Source organism: Salvelinus alpinus, chromosome 9 (assembly GCF_045679555.1).
Source record: "Salvelinus alpinus chromosome 9, SLU_Salpinus.1, whole genome shotgun sequence".
In the NCBI taxonomy this organism is placed as follows: Eukaryota; Metazoa; Chordata; class Actinopteri; order Salmoniformes; family Salmonidae; genus Salvelinus; species Salvelinus alpinus.
Genome location: NC_092094.1, coordinates 62,001,955 through 62,018,958, shown reverse-complemented (window position 1 = coordinate 62,018,958; position 17,004 = coordinate 62,001,955). Strand labels below are relative to the sequence as shown.

Below are 17,004 nucleotides of genomic sequence, written 5' to 3'. Positions count from 1 at the left end.
CGGATTGGTAAGTATTCATTATTTAATGGAAAAACAACAAACACTACAACATACAAAAACCAACAAACGTGACCAACCCGAAACAGTCCTGTGTGGCCCAAACACTGACACAGGAACAAACACCCACAAAACACAGGTGAAACCCAGGCTGCCTAAGTATGATTCTCAATCAGGGACAACGATTGACAGCTGTCTCTGATTGAGAATCATACCAGGCCGAACACAAAATCCCAACATAGAAAATCAAACCTAGACCAACCCACCCAACTCACGCCCTGACCAACTAAAACAAATACAAAACAAAGGAAAACAGGTCAGGAACGTGACAACCTGGGTAACTTTGGGAAAGTTACCGGAATTTTACAACCCTATTCAGAACCAACAACTCCTATCTTAGATCACAACCATATCTTAGCAAAACCATAGCACAGATACAGAGGGGCCATCAACTCTCCCCTTACAGCACACAACTGTGTCTACCAGAGATTCACTTTGAGTGTCTGCTGTCTCTGCTGGTACTTTAGCTGACCCTTGGAACCCATTCTGCTTGGGGAGCTGCTGACGTGTGGCCTGATGAAACGTCCTCCTCTACAGTTGAATATTGCCCTGAGGATGTTTGGGGGTGTTTCGGTCAAATGTGACATCCACTGAAATAGCAGGACTCATGTCTGACAAGCTGGTCCAATAGGTGTTTTGTGTGTTTATTTTGAGAAACAGAGAATAGAATAGAATACCTGTATTATTCTGGTAGAATACTCATAGAATAGATACAGTTGAAGTCGGAAGTTTACGTACACTTAGGTTGGAGTCATTAAAACTTGTTTTTCAACCAGTCCACAAATTTCTTGTTAACAAACTATAGTTATGGCAAGTCGGTTAGTACATCTACTTGTGGCATAGTTTAAAGTGGCTAGTGATACATGTATTACATAAAGATGGCAAGATGCAGTGGATGATATACAGTACAGTATATACATATACATATGAGATGAGTTACATACCCTACATTACTCATCTCATATGTATATGTATATACTGTACTGTATATCATCCACTGCATCTTGCCATCTTTATGTAATACATGTATCACTAGCCACTTTAAACTATGCCACTTTATGTTTACATACCCTACATTACTCATCTCATATGTATAGACTGTACACTATACCATCTACTGCATCTTGCCTATGCCGTTCTGTACCATCACTCATTCATATATCTTTATGTACATATTCTTTATCCCTTTACACTTGTGTGTATAAGGTAGTAGTTGTGGAATTGTTAGGTTAGATTACTTGTTGGTTATTACTGCATTGTCGGAACTAGAAGCACAAGCATTTCGCTACACTCGCATTAACATCTGCTAACCATGTGTATGTGACAAATAAAATTTGATTTGATTTGTGCATGACACAAGTCATTTTTCCATCAATTGTTTACAGACAGATTATTTCACTTATAATTCACTGTATCACAATTCCAGTGGATCAGAAGTTTACATACACTAAGTTGACTGTGCCTTTAAACAGCTTGGAAAATTCCAGAAAATGATGTCATGGCTTTAGAAGCTTCTGATAGGCTAATTGACATATTTTGATTCAATTGGAGGTGAACCTGTGGATGTATTTCAAGGCCTACCTTCAAACTCAGTGGCTGTTTGATTGACATCATGGGAAAATCAAAAGAAATCAGCCAAGACCTCAGAAAAAAATTGTAGACCTCCACAAGTCTGGCTCATCCTTGGGAGCAATTTCCAAACGGCTGAAGGTACCACGTTCATCTGTACAAACAATAGTATGCAAGTATAAACACCATGGGACCATGTAGCCGTCATACCGCTCAGGAAGGAGACGCCTTCTGTCTCCTAGAGAGGAACGTACTTCGGTGTGAAAAGTGCAAATCAATCCCAGAACAACAGCAAAGGACCTTGTGAAGATGCTGGAGGAAACAGATACAAAAGTATCTATATCCACAGTAAAACGAGTCTTATATCGACATAACCTGAAAGGCCGCTCAGCAAGGAAGAAGCCACTGCTCCAAAACCGCCATAAAAAAGCCAGACTACGGTTTGCAACTGCACATGCAACTGCACAAAGATCGTACTTTTTGGAGAAATGTCCTCTGGTCTGATTAAACAAAAATAGAACTGTTTGGCCATAACGACCATCGTTATGTTTGGAGGGAAAAGGGGAGACTTGCAAGCCGAAGAACACCATCCCAACCGTGAAGCATGGGGGTGGCAGCATCATGTTGTGGGGGTGCTTTGCTGCAGGAGGGACTGGTGCACTTCACAAAATAGATGGCATCATGAGGCAGGAAAATTATGTGGATACATTGAAGCAACATCTCAAGACATCAATCAGGAAGTTAAAGCTTGGTCGCAAATGGGTCTTCCAAATGGACAATGACCCCAAGCATACCTCCAAAGTTGTGGAAAAATGGCTTAAGGACAACAAAGTCAAGGTATCGGAGTGGCCATCACAAAGCCCTGACCTCCAATCCTATAGAAAATGTGTGGGCAGAACTGAAAAAGCGTGTGCGAGCAAGGAGGCTTACAAACCTGACTCAGTTAAACCAGCTCTGTCAGGAGGAATGGGCCAAAATGCACCCAACTTATTGTGGGAAGCTTGTGGAAGGCTACCCAAAACGACATTTGACCCAAGTTAAACAATTTAAAGGCAATGCTACCAAATACTAATTGAGTGTATGTAAACTCCTGACCCACTGGGAATGTGATGAAATAAATAAATAAAAGCTGAAATAAATCATTTTCTCTACTATTATTCTGACGTTTCACATTCTTAAAATAAAGTGGTGATCCTAACTGACCTAAAACAGGGAATTTTTACTAGGATTAAATGTCAGGAATTTTGAAAAACTGAGTTTAAATGTATTTGGCTGAGGTGTATGTAAACTTCAGACTTCAACTGTAACTGGTAGAATACTGATAGAAAAGAATATAATATACTTTATTATCAGTTTATTTAGAATGGAAATCCGTTGTCTGCCATTTTCCCATCACCCAGACACACATGTTGCAGAGTCAGCAAGGGAGGAATTAAAATGGAAACATCAAATAAATGATTAATACATATTTAATAACAGACCTTTACCTCATAAATACATATAGGCTATAATACTGCGTTTCTAATGATATTTATCCCACAAAGAATGTTTATGATCATAACTGATTTTGCTATGGACTGAATTGCCTAGTCCTTTTGGTTTCTGGTAATACGACCGTTTTTCTCAAAGCATGAGTCAAAGTCATTACTGTGTGGGGTCAATGTTTGGATTCAGCCCTCAAGTAGGATGCGTGGTTACTAATTAACATGTTGGAGATGTAATTAGTTCCAAGTTAGCTAAACCCAGCGCCAGGACTTCCGACCCCACGCCCACCATGACTTACTCAGGCAACTGTTGATGCATTCCTAAACCGACTGACGTCAAGTGGGAAGGGCCCAGACGGTCTGCTATATATATAACTCCGCCACTCTCTGTTCATTCATAACGCAACTCTGGATTATCAAGCCTCCGCTGAGAAGCTCCTTCTCCGAGGACTTCGGAAAGAAACAACTGAGGAATCCACCACCTCTGCCAGCGTCTGCTTCTCTCCAAAAACTATAAACACAACCCGAATTGTAGCACTGATAAAAAAAAACATGAAAATGTCAGCAGAGCAGATTTCCGAGGTCCTGAAAGAGGGAGAGCTGGAGAAGAGGAGTGACAACCTCCTTCAGTTCTGGAAAAGGAAGACGTGTGTCCTGACCACGGATAGCCTCAACATATACGCCGACACGCAGAAGCGAACCAAGAGCAAGGAGCTCAAACTCCAGTCTATCAAGAAAGTGGACTGTGTTGAGCGCACCGGCAAGTTTGTCTACTTCACCATTGTTACCACGGACAATAAGGAGATCGATTTTCGGTGCTCCGGTGAAGATAACTGCTGGAATGCAGTGATCACCATGGCACTGATTGACTTCCAGAACAGAAAGGCTATTCAGGACTTTAAAACGCGACAGGACGACGAGAGCGGGTCCCCGGGACAGCACGAGAGCCGCATGGCCAGAGCTCCCTGAATGGCTTTGGGAGATTAGCTACCACACTCCGAATATGGTAAGACGCAGAGCATGGACCATTACGCACAATAGAGCGGTTTTAAACAATGGTGAGGGGATAAATGTTTAAAAAATATTCGGCATAGCCTATTTTATATAATTATTGAAATACACCTGAGTGGAGATACATTATTAAAGTACTCTCATGAAAGAAAAAAAACACATGTGGTCTTTCCCTTATATACACAGGCCTATGAAAGGTTTTAACCATGTTAGACCCTAGCCCTGGCTAAACATTTTAGTCGCCCCCTCTTGACATACAAAGAGAACATTTTCAGTTAAGTTAATTTCCTTCAATTCTACACATGTTGATGGGGCAGAGAATTTTTTTGGGAGTTCTACAGAAAATTTCCTACAAGTTTAGACATTCTGTCACGTAGTGGTAGACATTTTTGCAGTTTGAGTGAATTTCCTGCAATTTTACACATTTTGCCACAACTTATGCCATGTTAATGATATCTGACTGAGAGTGACTAAAATTCGGGCGGTAAAACATTGTTTTAATCCTATCTGTTTTCGTCTCCTTCAGAGTCAGTTATGGACCATGAAGAACAGGAACTTGGACCAAAGAAAGACGTCACCCGGTCCGTGGATGAAGGATTGTTCGGGACAGATCAGCGCATTCCCTTAGGAACCTCTGCCCTGATAAGCTTCTAAAAGAGAATTTAAAATGCTCAAACTCAAGACTGAATCCTTGAACTTTCAAGTATTTCAAAGTGCGCTTTTCTGAGGAGAGATGCCTCCTGAATGACATTGCAAAAATGTGTTAATTTATTTGTGTCAAGAAAATGTTTTTCTTGGATACATGCTTATGTTTAAATTATTTACTATTTCAGTGTGTATTTATTTGAATAAATATTCATACATTTTTGAAGAAAATGTGGTCCTATCGCCCAGTGATTCCCAACCGGTGTTCAACAGGAACTCTCAGGTGTGCCGCAAACTTTTCCTGATCATTTTTTTTATATTTTTTTTTACACTCACTTATCAACGTAACCTGTTGAATGCACATGGCATTTTGACTTGGGAGCACTAGTACTGGTCAGATAATACATGAATTAGTACATGGTTACATCCGTATCATTGTTTCATGTCCAGTGTGCTCAGGCTGTTGGTACATTTGTATCATTTGAGGGGCGCACATCACGAGCAAAGTCATTTGTTTAATTTGACTTTGTCTGTGAAAAGGGGTAAACACAAATGAACTATCTTTCTATGGCAGTGGTATAGCTAAGCCCAGAGTCATAAGAAATACATGACTCTGGCTAAGCCTAATCAGACTTTAAACACGCATTTTTCTACACCTGCAATAACATCTGTTAAACACGTGTATGTGACCAATAACATTTGATTAACTATCAAATAATCCTAATTCACCTGTAAGAACACTTGTCACAAATGTATGATTTTTCAGTTTGGAAAAGATGAGATGGGGTCATTTTAGGTGTGCAGCTGAATTGAATTTTATTTAACTAGGCAAGTCAGTTAAGGGCAAATTCTTATTTAGAATGACGGCCTACCCCAGCCAAACCCGGATGACACTGGGCCAATTGTGTGCCACCCTATGGGACTCCCAGTGACGGCCGGATGTGATGCAGCCTGGATTCAAACCAGGTACTGCAATGATGCCTTTTGCACTGAGATGCAGTGTCTTAGGCCACTCGGGTGCAATTTTATATCCCATCAAGGTGTGCCAAGGTTAAAAGATGTTGGGAACCACTGCAATAGCCTATGTTTTTCTCTCATATATTGGTCAATTAATGTTATGGATAAAATTTGGAGTGATGTTACGTTGACCAAAATACAGATCTTCATATTAATCCCCTTTTAATTCTCTTTATTAATCAGAGCCTTTATCCGTGAAGTCCTTTGTAAGATCTCAATTTGTATCGAGGTACAAATTGAGATGAGAGCACTATAAATGAAAAGATCTATAAAATATATCTTATGTTATGTATCCACCAATTAAATATACAGTAACAGCATGCTGTTAAAATATGCCAAATCATAACCCACAGCACAATGGCTTCCTGACATACCACACTTATGAGCAGTGTAGGATAGGAAAGTCCCTCCTTTTATCACAGGTTGCACCCTGTTTGTCATGTCCGGTTGTCATGCTTTATTATACATGCTTTATGACTGATAAGGGTTGCGGTTTCACTACACCTGTATCAACGGGCCCTTTGAACACATACCTTTACAGCCAGGGTGTGTCGTACCCAGAGCCTGAAGGAATCTGCGGGGGTGGAATCACCTAATGACATGCGTGGAAATCAAACATACCCGGGGATTGACCTCAGAACTAGAATGAGATTCTATTTCTATGATTAAACCAAAGAAAATATTGAAATAGAATATTAATAATTACAGTTTTAATGGTTGAACGTGTGGACAATGTTGTACAGGTAATAAGAGAACTTTCCCAAAGATGCTTGTGTTGCTCTAGCCATACCTTACCCAACACATGCCTACGCACACACACACACACACACACACACAGATCATTAAGCTATGGGCACAGGACATGGCAAACACAGGGATGTGTAACAAGGCCCACTTTACTGCCCTGTTAGCTATACACAAAGTGACCTGCCCATGGTTATTATGTTGAGTTAGACACCCTGCTATAGAATGACTCACAATGACTCACAAGAAGCCATAAACAGGGGGGTTATTCAGTCTTTATCCAAACTCCCATGACACCCCATATGTGTAAATTGGAACTGGTGGTGTGCCTGTGTCAAAATGAAGGAAACGCCAACATAACGTGTCTTAATAGGGTCGTTGGGGCACCACGAGCCAGAACAGCTTCAACGCACAATGGCATAGATTCTACAAGTGTCTGGGAACTCTCTTGGAGGGATGCGACACCATTATTCTACGAGAAATTCCATCATTTTGGTGTTTTGTTGATGGTGGTGGAGAACTCTGTCTCAGGCGTCGCTCCAGAATCTCCCATAAGTGTTAAACTGGGTTGAGATGTGGTGACTGAGACGGCCATGGTGTTTGGCTCACATCGTTTTCATGCTCATCAAACCATTCAGTGACCACTCATGCCTTGTGGATAGGCGCGTTGTCTTCCTATGGGGGCATAGCCACGGTAGCCAAAATAATGGTCTAAAATAATGGCCTGCCCAGTATTTTTTATACATGATGAGATGTTAATTGTGTAATTAGGATCCGCACCGGTTTCAGGAACCGCACCTGCTTTTTGTTCATGATCAGGACTAAATAACAGCCAATTTGAGACAGTTGAAAAAGGTATGGATAGAGAAACATGACATCATGAGCCTTGTTATATTACATTATACATTTTCGATGCTGATATGCTGATAACAATTTAGAAAGAATTATACCTAGATGAAGTGGTAACGTGTTACCCTGAAGTTCAGTGTATTACAGTGCCTTCGGAAAGTATTCAGACCTCTTGACTTTTTCCACATTTTGTTACGTTACAGCCTTATTCTAAAATAGATTAAATTGTTTTTTTTACCTCATCAATCTACACACAATACCTCATAATGACAGAAATGATAGAAAGTTTTAATTTATAAAAAATAAAAAAAGTATATAAGTATTTAATCCATTTTAAATAAGGGTGTAATGTAACAAAATGTGGAAAAAGTCAAGGGTCTGAATACTTTCCGAATACACTGTATATAAGCCTATTCTGTTTCTACAGTGCCGGGCCCTGTACATCCACAGCACATAGGTCTATGGGGGGGTCAGAGGTGAGTGTAAGCCGAGCCCCAGGCCACGCTGTCTCCCAGAGCCCAGTATGGCTGGTAGTGGAGTCAGTCCTCCAGGGGCTTTGAAGCCAGATCACACTACAATGACCACATCAAAGGATACAATGATCTAAGGAGTACTACCAGGAACCAGCCGCTTCCTGCCTAAATATACCACTCTCAACAAATTGGCACCACTTTAATCTCACTCACACTCACACCAGTGGCAGTCGGTGATGTTTAAGATGAGGGAGGAAGATTTTCCTTGTTAATGAGCATGCATGGCCTTATTTCTACTACAGAATATTGGATGACTGTCATTTATATTCCATTTAGCCAGTTCAATGTAACATTGATAGGGTTAGGCTACTACATGATACTCTAATTTTCCTTATACCCATCATGATGTTGCTATAACCTAGCCTATGGATTAAAGTTTACAACGTCGGTGCACAGGTCGAGAGAACATTTTGAGTAATCAAGGTGACAGACAAGTGACACATTCAATATCGCCTTGCACACTTGCACACCGCCTGCATCTAGCTGATTTAGGGTGTAATCATTAGTCCAACAGTTGCAAACCATTTTTTTACAGGACAAATTCAGGTATGTTTATCCCTGTTTTGTTCTGTTTGCTTCCGTTTAAGAAATGTTTTTCAACAGAATCGGTGGCACCCCTGGTCACGCGCAAACGCAGTTCACTTTCATAGTCGACTTTCCCATCGGCCCTAGACTATGCGACATCATCTATATGAACGCAGCTGCTGCCATATAAGCCGTTAGATGCAGTTTATCATATCACACTACACTTTATTACGGGCAACATTTTTAGTACTCATCACTGCATTCTCTACCAGAAAGCTGATTGAAAACCTTATTACTGATGAATGTGTTTGTTTCTTAGGACCGTGTTTTTCATTCTGTTTGCATTTTGTATTTATATTGATGTGTGTATTTTCTGTCATTTATGTAATTCAGGGCTCATCTGTTAAAGTGACCTTGATCTCGGTATGACCCCCCGATAAAATAAAGCTTAAATAAAAAATAGCAGCCACATACAGCATGAACATTTTGCTCATTGTATAATTCCTTCTCGCATCTACGCACTCTCATCCTCTCACAGTTTTCCCTTCGCTTGTGGACTTCAGTGCACAACACATCAGATGTCTGTGACCAGGCAAAAAAAAAAACGTTCTAAGCCAACCCTTCTTATCATAACCAGTTGTGGACTTGAGTCACATGACTTGGACTCAAGTCTGACTCAAGTCACAAATTTGATGATTTGAGACTTGATAGAAAAAAACATGCAACAGTGAAACGCACACTCGGCACTCTGATTGGACCAGCAAACTGTCAATCAACACATGTCGAGTGCGCTAGTGAACAGATTGCTGATTTGCTGTACAGCTATAGGATCAGGTGCAGCACAAACATAAAATTGTAAATTGCCATAATAAATATGCAGCTCAAAATATAGTTTGGTGATCAAGAATATTAACCGTTTACTTGCAAGCTAATCAGCAATGGGGCAACAATTACTAGCTTAGGCATACTGTTCTTTCGGTTTGTAACAATTGCTTGAAATTGATCATTTACTTATCAAGCTAGGATTTGGAATTTGTTGTTATAATGAATTATTACTGCGGCGAAGACGCACCATAGGTGCGGTTTTTTACTTGCGCTCTCCAGTGGAGGGTGCTTTTTTTCTCTTGTTGAAATGTTTGCAGTTGTTTTCACACGTTTAAATGCCTAGGCCCTATACTACAATATTTGCTAGCGTTTCATAATTCCTTCCCCGTACCGTTTATTGCAACACGTAGACCTTTCTGTTTCACGTTTGATAGCCCTAAGATACATTTTAATTTAGCCAACCATTTATTACCCTGCTCTGAGTGGGCGCCATGAGACTCATGAGGTATAAGTTCTGTTTATTTAATTCAACTACTAGAAACGTCATTGAGCACGCACACACACAGAAATCAGTACCATGGACAGCCACATGATATTTAGCAATATTAATTGGACTAAATCGTTTTAGGTATCTTTACGTTTGTTTACAGTGTATTTAACTAAGTGTATATAGCCTTGTTAATATGATCCTCCCCTTCCTCCTCTGAGGAGCCTCCACTGACTCACACACACTCACAGACACACACCTCTGCCCTGTAGGCACACTGCCATGGGGGGATACTGGGGTTATGATCACCGTGTGCATCATGGACCAACTACCAACCCTGCCTGACCGTGACTGACCAAAATAGGGGGACGAGAGAATGGCTGCTTTAAATTTGGGTGGGGTAGTGGATGGGGTGATTTCCTCATATACTGTATCTTTGTGTTAGCCCGTTGTAAAGTGTTTTGAGACCTTGTGAAAAGTGCTACATGACCAAAAGTATGTGGACACCTGCTGGTCAAGCATCTTATTCCAAAATCATGGGCATTGATATGGAGTTTGTCTCCCCTTTGCTGCTATAACAGTGAGTAGTTGACTCGGAGAGAAGTGAGTAGTTGACTCAGAGAGGGAGAGAGACTCAGAGAGAGAAAGACAAGAGTTGCATTTTTTTTAACAAATTTATTTATTTAAAAATTAAGGAGAAGCAAGAGAGAGAGAGAGAGAACGAGACAGAGAGAGAGAGCTATATTTAGTTTTTTTTTTATTCACTTTTCTGGGAAGGCTTTCCACTAGATGTTGGAATATTGCTGCGGGGACTTGCTTCCATTCAGCCACAAGAGCATTAGTGAGGTTGGAAACTGATGTTGGGCGATTAGGCCTGGCTCACAGTCGGCATTCCAATTCATCCCAAAGGTGTTCGATGAGGTGGAGGTCAGGGCTCTGTGCAGGCCAGTTAAGTTCTTCCACACCTATCTTTTCTGTATGGACCTCGCTTTGTGCACGGGGCATTATCATGCTGAAACAGGAAAGGGCCTTCCCCAAACTGTTGCCACAAAGTTGGAAGCACAGAATTGTTTAGAAGGTCGTTAAATCTGGTAGTAATAGTAGTAATGTGCTATTTTGTTTTTTTTGCCGCATTGTTTGTAACTTATTTTGAACATAATGTTGTTGCTAAAGACCGAAAAGAGCTCTGGACATCAGAACAGCGATTTCTCACCTCGAACTACACAAAGATTTTTTCTTTAACGAATCCGACACAAAGGATATACTGCTTTCTCGAGACTAGGCCCAAATCCCCATCATCCGCGTAAAGAAAAGACAGAGAAAAAGGGGGCGGAGGTCGGGCTGCCATGTGAGAAATCGTAGGCGAGTGAGTAAACCTACACTGCCATCTATTGGCCAACGTGCAATCATTTGAAAAGAAACCTGGATGATCTACGATTAAGACTATCCTACCAACTATCCTACCCACCAACCGACTATCCTACTAAAACAGCACTCAACGAGCTGTACAAGGCCATAAGCAAACAAGAAAATGCTCATCCAGAAGTGGCGCTCCTAGTGGCCGTGGACTTTAATGCAGGCAAACTTAAATCCGTTTCACCAAATTTCTACCAGCATGACCACCTTTACTCCACACACAGAGACGCATACAAAGCTCTTCCTCGCCCTCCATTTGGCAAATCTGACCATAATTATATCCTCCTGATTCCAGCTTACAAACAAAAACAAAAGCAGGAAGTACCCGTGACTCGCTCAATACGTAAGTGGTCAGAAGACATGGATGCTACGATACAGGACTGTTTTGCTAGCACAGACTGGAATTTGTTCCGGGATTCATCCAATGGCATTGAACAGTATACCACCTCAGTCACAGGCTTCATCAATAAGTGCATCGACAACGTCGTCCCCACAGTGACCGTACCAACATATCCCAACCAGAAGCAATGGATTACAGGCAACATCCGCACCAAGCTAAAGGCTAGAGCTGCCGCATTCAAGGAGCGGGACACTAATCCGGATGCTTATAAGAGGTCCCGCAACAGGACTAAGATGGAATCCTACTACACCGGCTCTGACACTCCTCGGATGTGGCAGGGCTTGCAAACTATTACGGACTACAAAGGGAAACCCAGCCACAAGCTTCCCAGTGACGCGAGCCGGCCAGACGAACTAAATGCTTTTTATGCTCACTTTGAGGCAAGCAACACTGAAGCATGCATCAGCCGATGTAAGCAAGACCTTTAAACGTGTCAACAATCACAAAGCCGCGGGGCCAGAATGATTACCAGGGCGTTTACTCAAAGCATTTTCAATCTCTCCCTGACAGAGTTTGTAATACCTACATGTTTCAAGCAGACCACCATAGTGCCTGTGCCCAAGAAAGCAAAGGTAACCTGCCTAAATTATTACCGACCCATAGCACTCATGTCGGTAGCCATGAAGTGCTTTAAAAGGCTGGACATGGCTCACATCAACACCATCATCCCGGAAAACCAAGACCCACTCCAATTTGAATACCGCTCCAACAGATCCACAGATGACGCAATCTGTATTGCACTCCACACTGCCCTTTCACTCCTGGACAAAAAGAACACCTATGTGAGAATGCTGTTCATTAACTACAGCTCAGCGTTCAACACCACAGTGGCCACAAAGCTCATCACTAAGCTAAGGACCCTGGGACTAAACACCTCCCTCTGCAACTGGATCCTGGACTTCCTGATGTCCCGCCCACAGGTGGTAAGGGTAGGCAACAACACATCTGCCACGCTGATCCTCAACGCTGGGGCCCCTCAGGGGTGCATGCTTAGTCCCCTCCTGTACTCCCTGTTCAACCACGGCTGCGTAGCCAAACACGACTCCAACACCATCATTAAGTTTGCTGATGACACAAAGTGGTAGGCCTGATCACCGACAATGATGAGACAGCCTGTAGGGAGGATGTCAGAGACCTGGCAGTGTGGTGCTAGGACAAAAACCTCTGCCTCAATGTGAGCAAGACAAAAGAGCTGAACATGGACTACAAGAAAAGGTGGGCCGAACAGGCCCGCATTAACATCAACGGGGCTGTAGTGGAATGGGTCGAGAGCTTCAAGTTCCTTGGTGTCCACATCACCAACAAACTATCATGATCCAAACACACCAAGACAGTCGTAAAGCGGGCATGACAACACCTTTTCCCTCTCAGTAGACTGAAAAGATTTGGCTTGGGTCCCCAGTTATACAACTGCACCATTGGGAGAATCCTGACCGGTTGCATCACCGCCTGGTAGGGCAACTGCTCGGCATCCGACCGTAAGGCGCTGCAGAGGGTAGTGCGTATGGCCCAGTACATCACTGGGGACCAGTCCAGGACCTATAAACTAGGCGGTGTCAGAGGAAGGCCCGAAGAATTGTCAAAGACTCCAGTCACCCAAGTCATAGACTCTTCTCTCTGCTACTGCACGGTAAGCGGTACCAGAGCGCCAAGTCTAGGACCCAAAGGCTCCTTATCAGCTTCTACCCCAAGCCATAAGACTGCTGAACAATTAATAAAATGGCCACCCGGACTATTTGCATTAACACCATGCTACTCGCTGTTTATTATCTATGCAGTGTCACTTTACCCCTACCTACATGTACAAATTACCTCGACTAACCTGTACCCCCACACATTGACTCGGTACCTGTACCCCCTGTATATAGCCTAGTTATTGTTATTTTATTGTGTTACATTTTATTTTTTTTATATTTGTTTTACTTCAGTTTATTTAGTGAATATTTTCTCAACTCTATTTCTTGAACTGCATTGTTGGTTAAGGGCTTGTAACTAAGCATTTCACAGTAAGGTCTACAACACCTGTTGTATTCGGCGCATGTGACAAATACAATTTGATTCGATTTGATTTGTATGCTGTAGCGTTAAGATTTCCCTTCACTGGAACTAAGGGGCCTAGCCCAAACCATTAAAAACAGCACCAGGCCATTATATCTCCTCCGCCAAACTTTACAGTTGGCACTATGCATTCGGGCAGGTAGTGTTCTCCTGGCATCCGCCAAACCCTGATTCGTCTGTCAGACTGCCAAATGGTGAAGCTTGATTCGTCACTCAAGAGAACTCGTTTCCACTGCTCCAGAGTCCAATGGCGGTGAGCTTTACACCACTCCAGCCAACACTCTGCATTTTGCATGGTGATCTTAAGCTTATGTGCGGCTGCTCGGCCATGGAAACCCATTTCATGAAGCTCCTGATGAACAGTTATTGTGCTGACATTGCTTCCAGAGGCAGTTTTGAACTCGGTAGTGAGTGTTGCAACCGAAGACAGACAATTTTTACATGCTACGCGTTTCAGCCCTCGGCGATCCCGTTATGGGAGCTTGTGTGGCCTACCACTTTGCGGCTGAGCCGTTGTTGCTCCTAGACATTTCACTTCACAATAACAGCACTTAAAATTGACTGGGGAAGATCTAGCAGGGCAAAAATTTGATGAACTGACTTGTTGGAAGGGTGGCATCCTACGACAGCCACATTGAAAGTCACTGAGCGCTTCAGTAAGGCCTACTGCCAATGTTTGTCTATGGAGATTGCATGGCAGTGTGCTCAATTTTATACACCTGTCAGCAACAGGTGTGGCAGAAATAGCCGAATCCACTAATTTGAAGGGGTGTCCACATACTTTTGTATATATAGTGTATGTATTCAATCCATCCCTCATGATGGTCATCGTAGATGTGGTTCTCTTATCGCTCTCTGGAGCATCTGGGCTATTGTACTTCTCCTCCTTCCATGGATGGACACTTACAATGAGATATAACAGAATACCAGACAGACCAAATAGACTAAGTCCTCTCTTTACTGTACTGCATCTGTTTAAACATCCTCTGACGTGTACTCTTGGCGCAGGCTCAGCCCATACTTTATCCCTAGTGTCGTCAATAGACAACAGGCTGTCATTATGTGGACTGCTGAACATGGCAGGCTGTGGAATAGTGATTGTATTGTTGGGGAGTGTTTTCACTTGGGCACAATGCAACCAAGAGAGAAGATAGATAGGAGAGAGCTGTGACCATTTGGTATAGTTGGAGTCAATATGAAGCAAGTACACCGATGATCTCACAATACTCTCTTTTCTGAGATCCAGGCCATTGCTTCGTCGTACTATTCCTAGATGAACTATGTATTTGGATCCAACAGTGAACCTCAACGGAACTGCAGTATATAGTAAGCAACCTCAGTAAGCAACCTCACTGAGTCTCGTGTTTTCTGTGGACGTGGTGGTTAGGGTTGCAAAACTTTCAATAAATTCCCTGGTTTTCCCGAAATCCCAGTTGGAGGATTCCTTGAATCAGGAGGAAATAAGCAGGAAGTCCGGAATCCTCCAACCCGGATTTCTGGAAAAACAAGGAATTTATTGAAAGTTCCAGGAATTTTGCAGCCCTAGTGGTGACTGGCAAGGGTTGGGCAGTGTGTGTGGCGAGAGGATGGGCGGGAGTCGGAAATATCTCTCTATTAGTTATCAGAGACATAAGCCTCTCCCACACTACTCCTCTCATGTCCTTACAGCAGTAGTGGTGCATGGGTATAATCACCCCCCCCCCCCCCCCCAAAAGCCATATTACAACCTATGTGATGTGATAAATGCGTTGTTTGCTTTATAACCTGTTCATGCATATGCCTCGCGACCGTGATATATAGGCCTAAGGCTGAGACAATAACAATGAATGTGTGCGTGCAAGTAGAAACCATGTTGACTCACCCTACTTATAGAGAAACGCCAATGCCATCCTTCTCTCTTTCATGTTGACGAAACGGTCTATCACTCTGTCATACAGTACATGCTTTTATTTTTTGGTGTCTTAGACTACCTGGCTAAAATGATTGCTCGCTAGCCTAACTTCCACTCATGGGCAACGTTAGCTAGTTAACATTAGCCTTCTACATCTAGCTACATTATTTAACGTCCATCCTCTCAGGTCAGGGGCACAACAATGTAGGAATTAATGGTTGGATCAGAATCACTGTTATAATCGTTGACCAGTATGGAGAATTAAGTAAAATCAAAATCCCTATCTCCTTCCATGGCTAAATTAGGACATTTTAGCTAGCTGGCTAGATATAGCCACCGGGGGACAACAACACAATGAGATGCAACAATTCAATTCAATTTTTCTGTCAATGACGTATGCTCTCAATGGGATTTGATAGGAGTGACGCTAAATCCAAGCTGGCTTCCCTTGACACTTTGTTTTTGGTGCTCCAGGACCATTCACAGTTGAGCTCGCTCAGTTTAGCGCAACACTGATTGGCAATTTTTTATACTTTTTTTGTCAAGGGAGGCCAGATGGCCGCTGGCTTCTTTTGCATTCAATGCTACGGGCATGTCATATGCTTATTTATTTACTTCACTATTTCTATTTTTGACAACTTTTAATTTTACTTCACTACATTCCTAAAGAAAATAATGTACTTTTTTCTCCGTACATTTTCCCTGACACCCAAAAGTACATTTTGAATGCTTAGCAGGACAGAAAATTGTCAAATTCACACACTTATCAAGAGAACATCCCTGGTCATCACTACTGCTTCTGATCTGGCGGACTCACTAAACACACATGCTTTGTTTGCAAATTATGTCTGAGTGTTGGAGTGGGCCCCTGGCTATCCGTAAATTTAAAAAACAATAAAATAGTGCTGTCTGGTTTGCTTAATATAAGGACTTTGAAATGATTCATACTTTTACTTTGACTTTTGATACTTAAGTATATTTTAGCAATAACATTTACTTTTGATATAGAAGTATATTTAAATCCAAATACTTTTAGACTTTTACTCAAGTAGTATTTTACTGGGTGACTTTCACTTTTACTTGAGTCATTTTCTATTAAGGTATCTACTTTTAATCAAATATGACAATTGGGTACTATTTCCACCACTGCTTTCACTTCCTCTTGTATTAAAAAAAAACACTCTTGGAACTCACCATCACCTGGAATTCAACTCAAAAGACACGTTTTGACAATATTATTCTGTTGTAATATAAGTAAGATGTCTAACTCTGAAGTAAGATAAAAGTAGTCCCCAGATTACGTCCACACTAGAGGTCAACCGATTAATCGGAATGGCCGATTAATTAGGGCCGATTTCAAGTTTTCATAACAATCGGAAATCGGTATTTTTGGGCGCCGATTTGCCGAATTAAATATTATTATTATTATTTTTTTTTTTACACCTTTATTTAATCTTTATTTAACTAGGCAAGTCAGTTAAGAACACATTCTT

At 41.9% G+C, this 17,004-nt stretch overlaps 1 protein-coding gene across 1 annotated transcript; it reads left to right on the top strand.

Moving 5' to 3' along the window:
- The first annotated feature begins 3,391 nt into the window (after positions 1-3,391).
- On the top strand, positions 3,392-4,997 carry phlda2 (pleckstrin homology-like domain, family A, member 2). The gene is made up of 2 exons (XM_071326851.1): positions 3,392-4,116; positions 4,648-4,997. The coding sequence occupies exon 1, from the start codon at positions 3,663-3,665 to the stop codon at positions 4,077-4,079; it is 417 nt and encodes a 138-aa protein (XP_071182952.1). The 5' UTR covers positions 3,392-3,662; the 3' UTR covers positions 4,080-4,116; positions 4,648-4,997.
- The last annotated feature ends 12,007 nt before the right edge of the window (positions 4,998-17,004 follow it).

Coding starts and splice junctions, on each gene's coding strand:
- phlda2 (XM_071326851.1), top strand. CDS start 3,663: ATGAAAATGTCAGCAGAGCAGATTTCCGAGGTCCTGAAAGAGGGAGAG.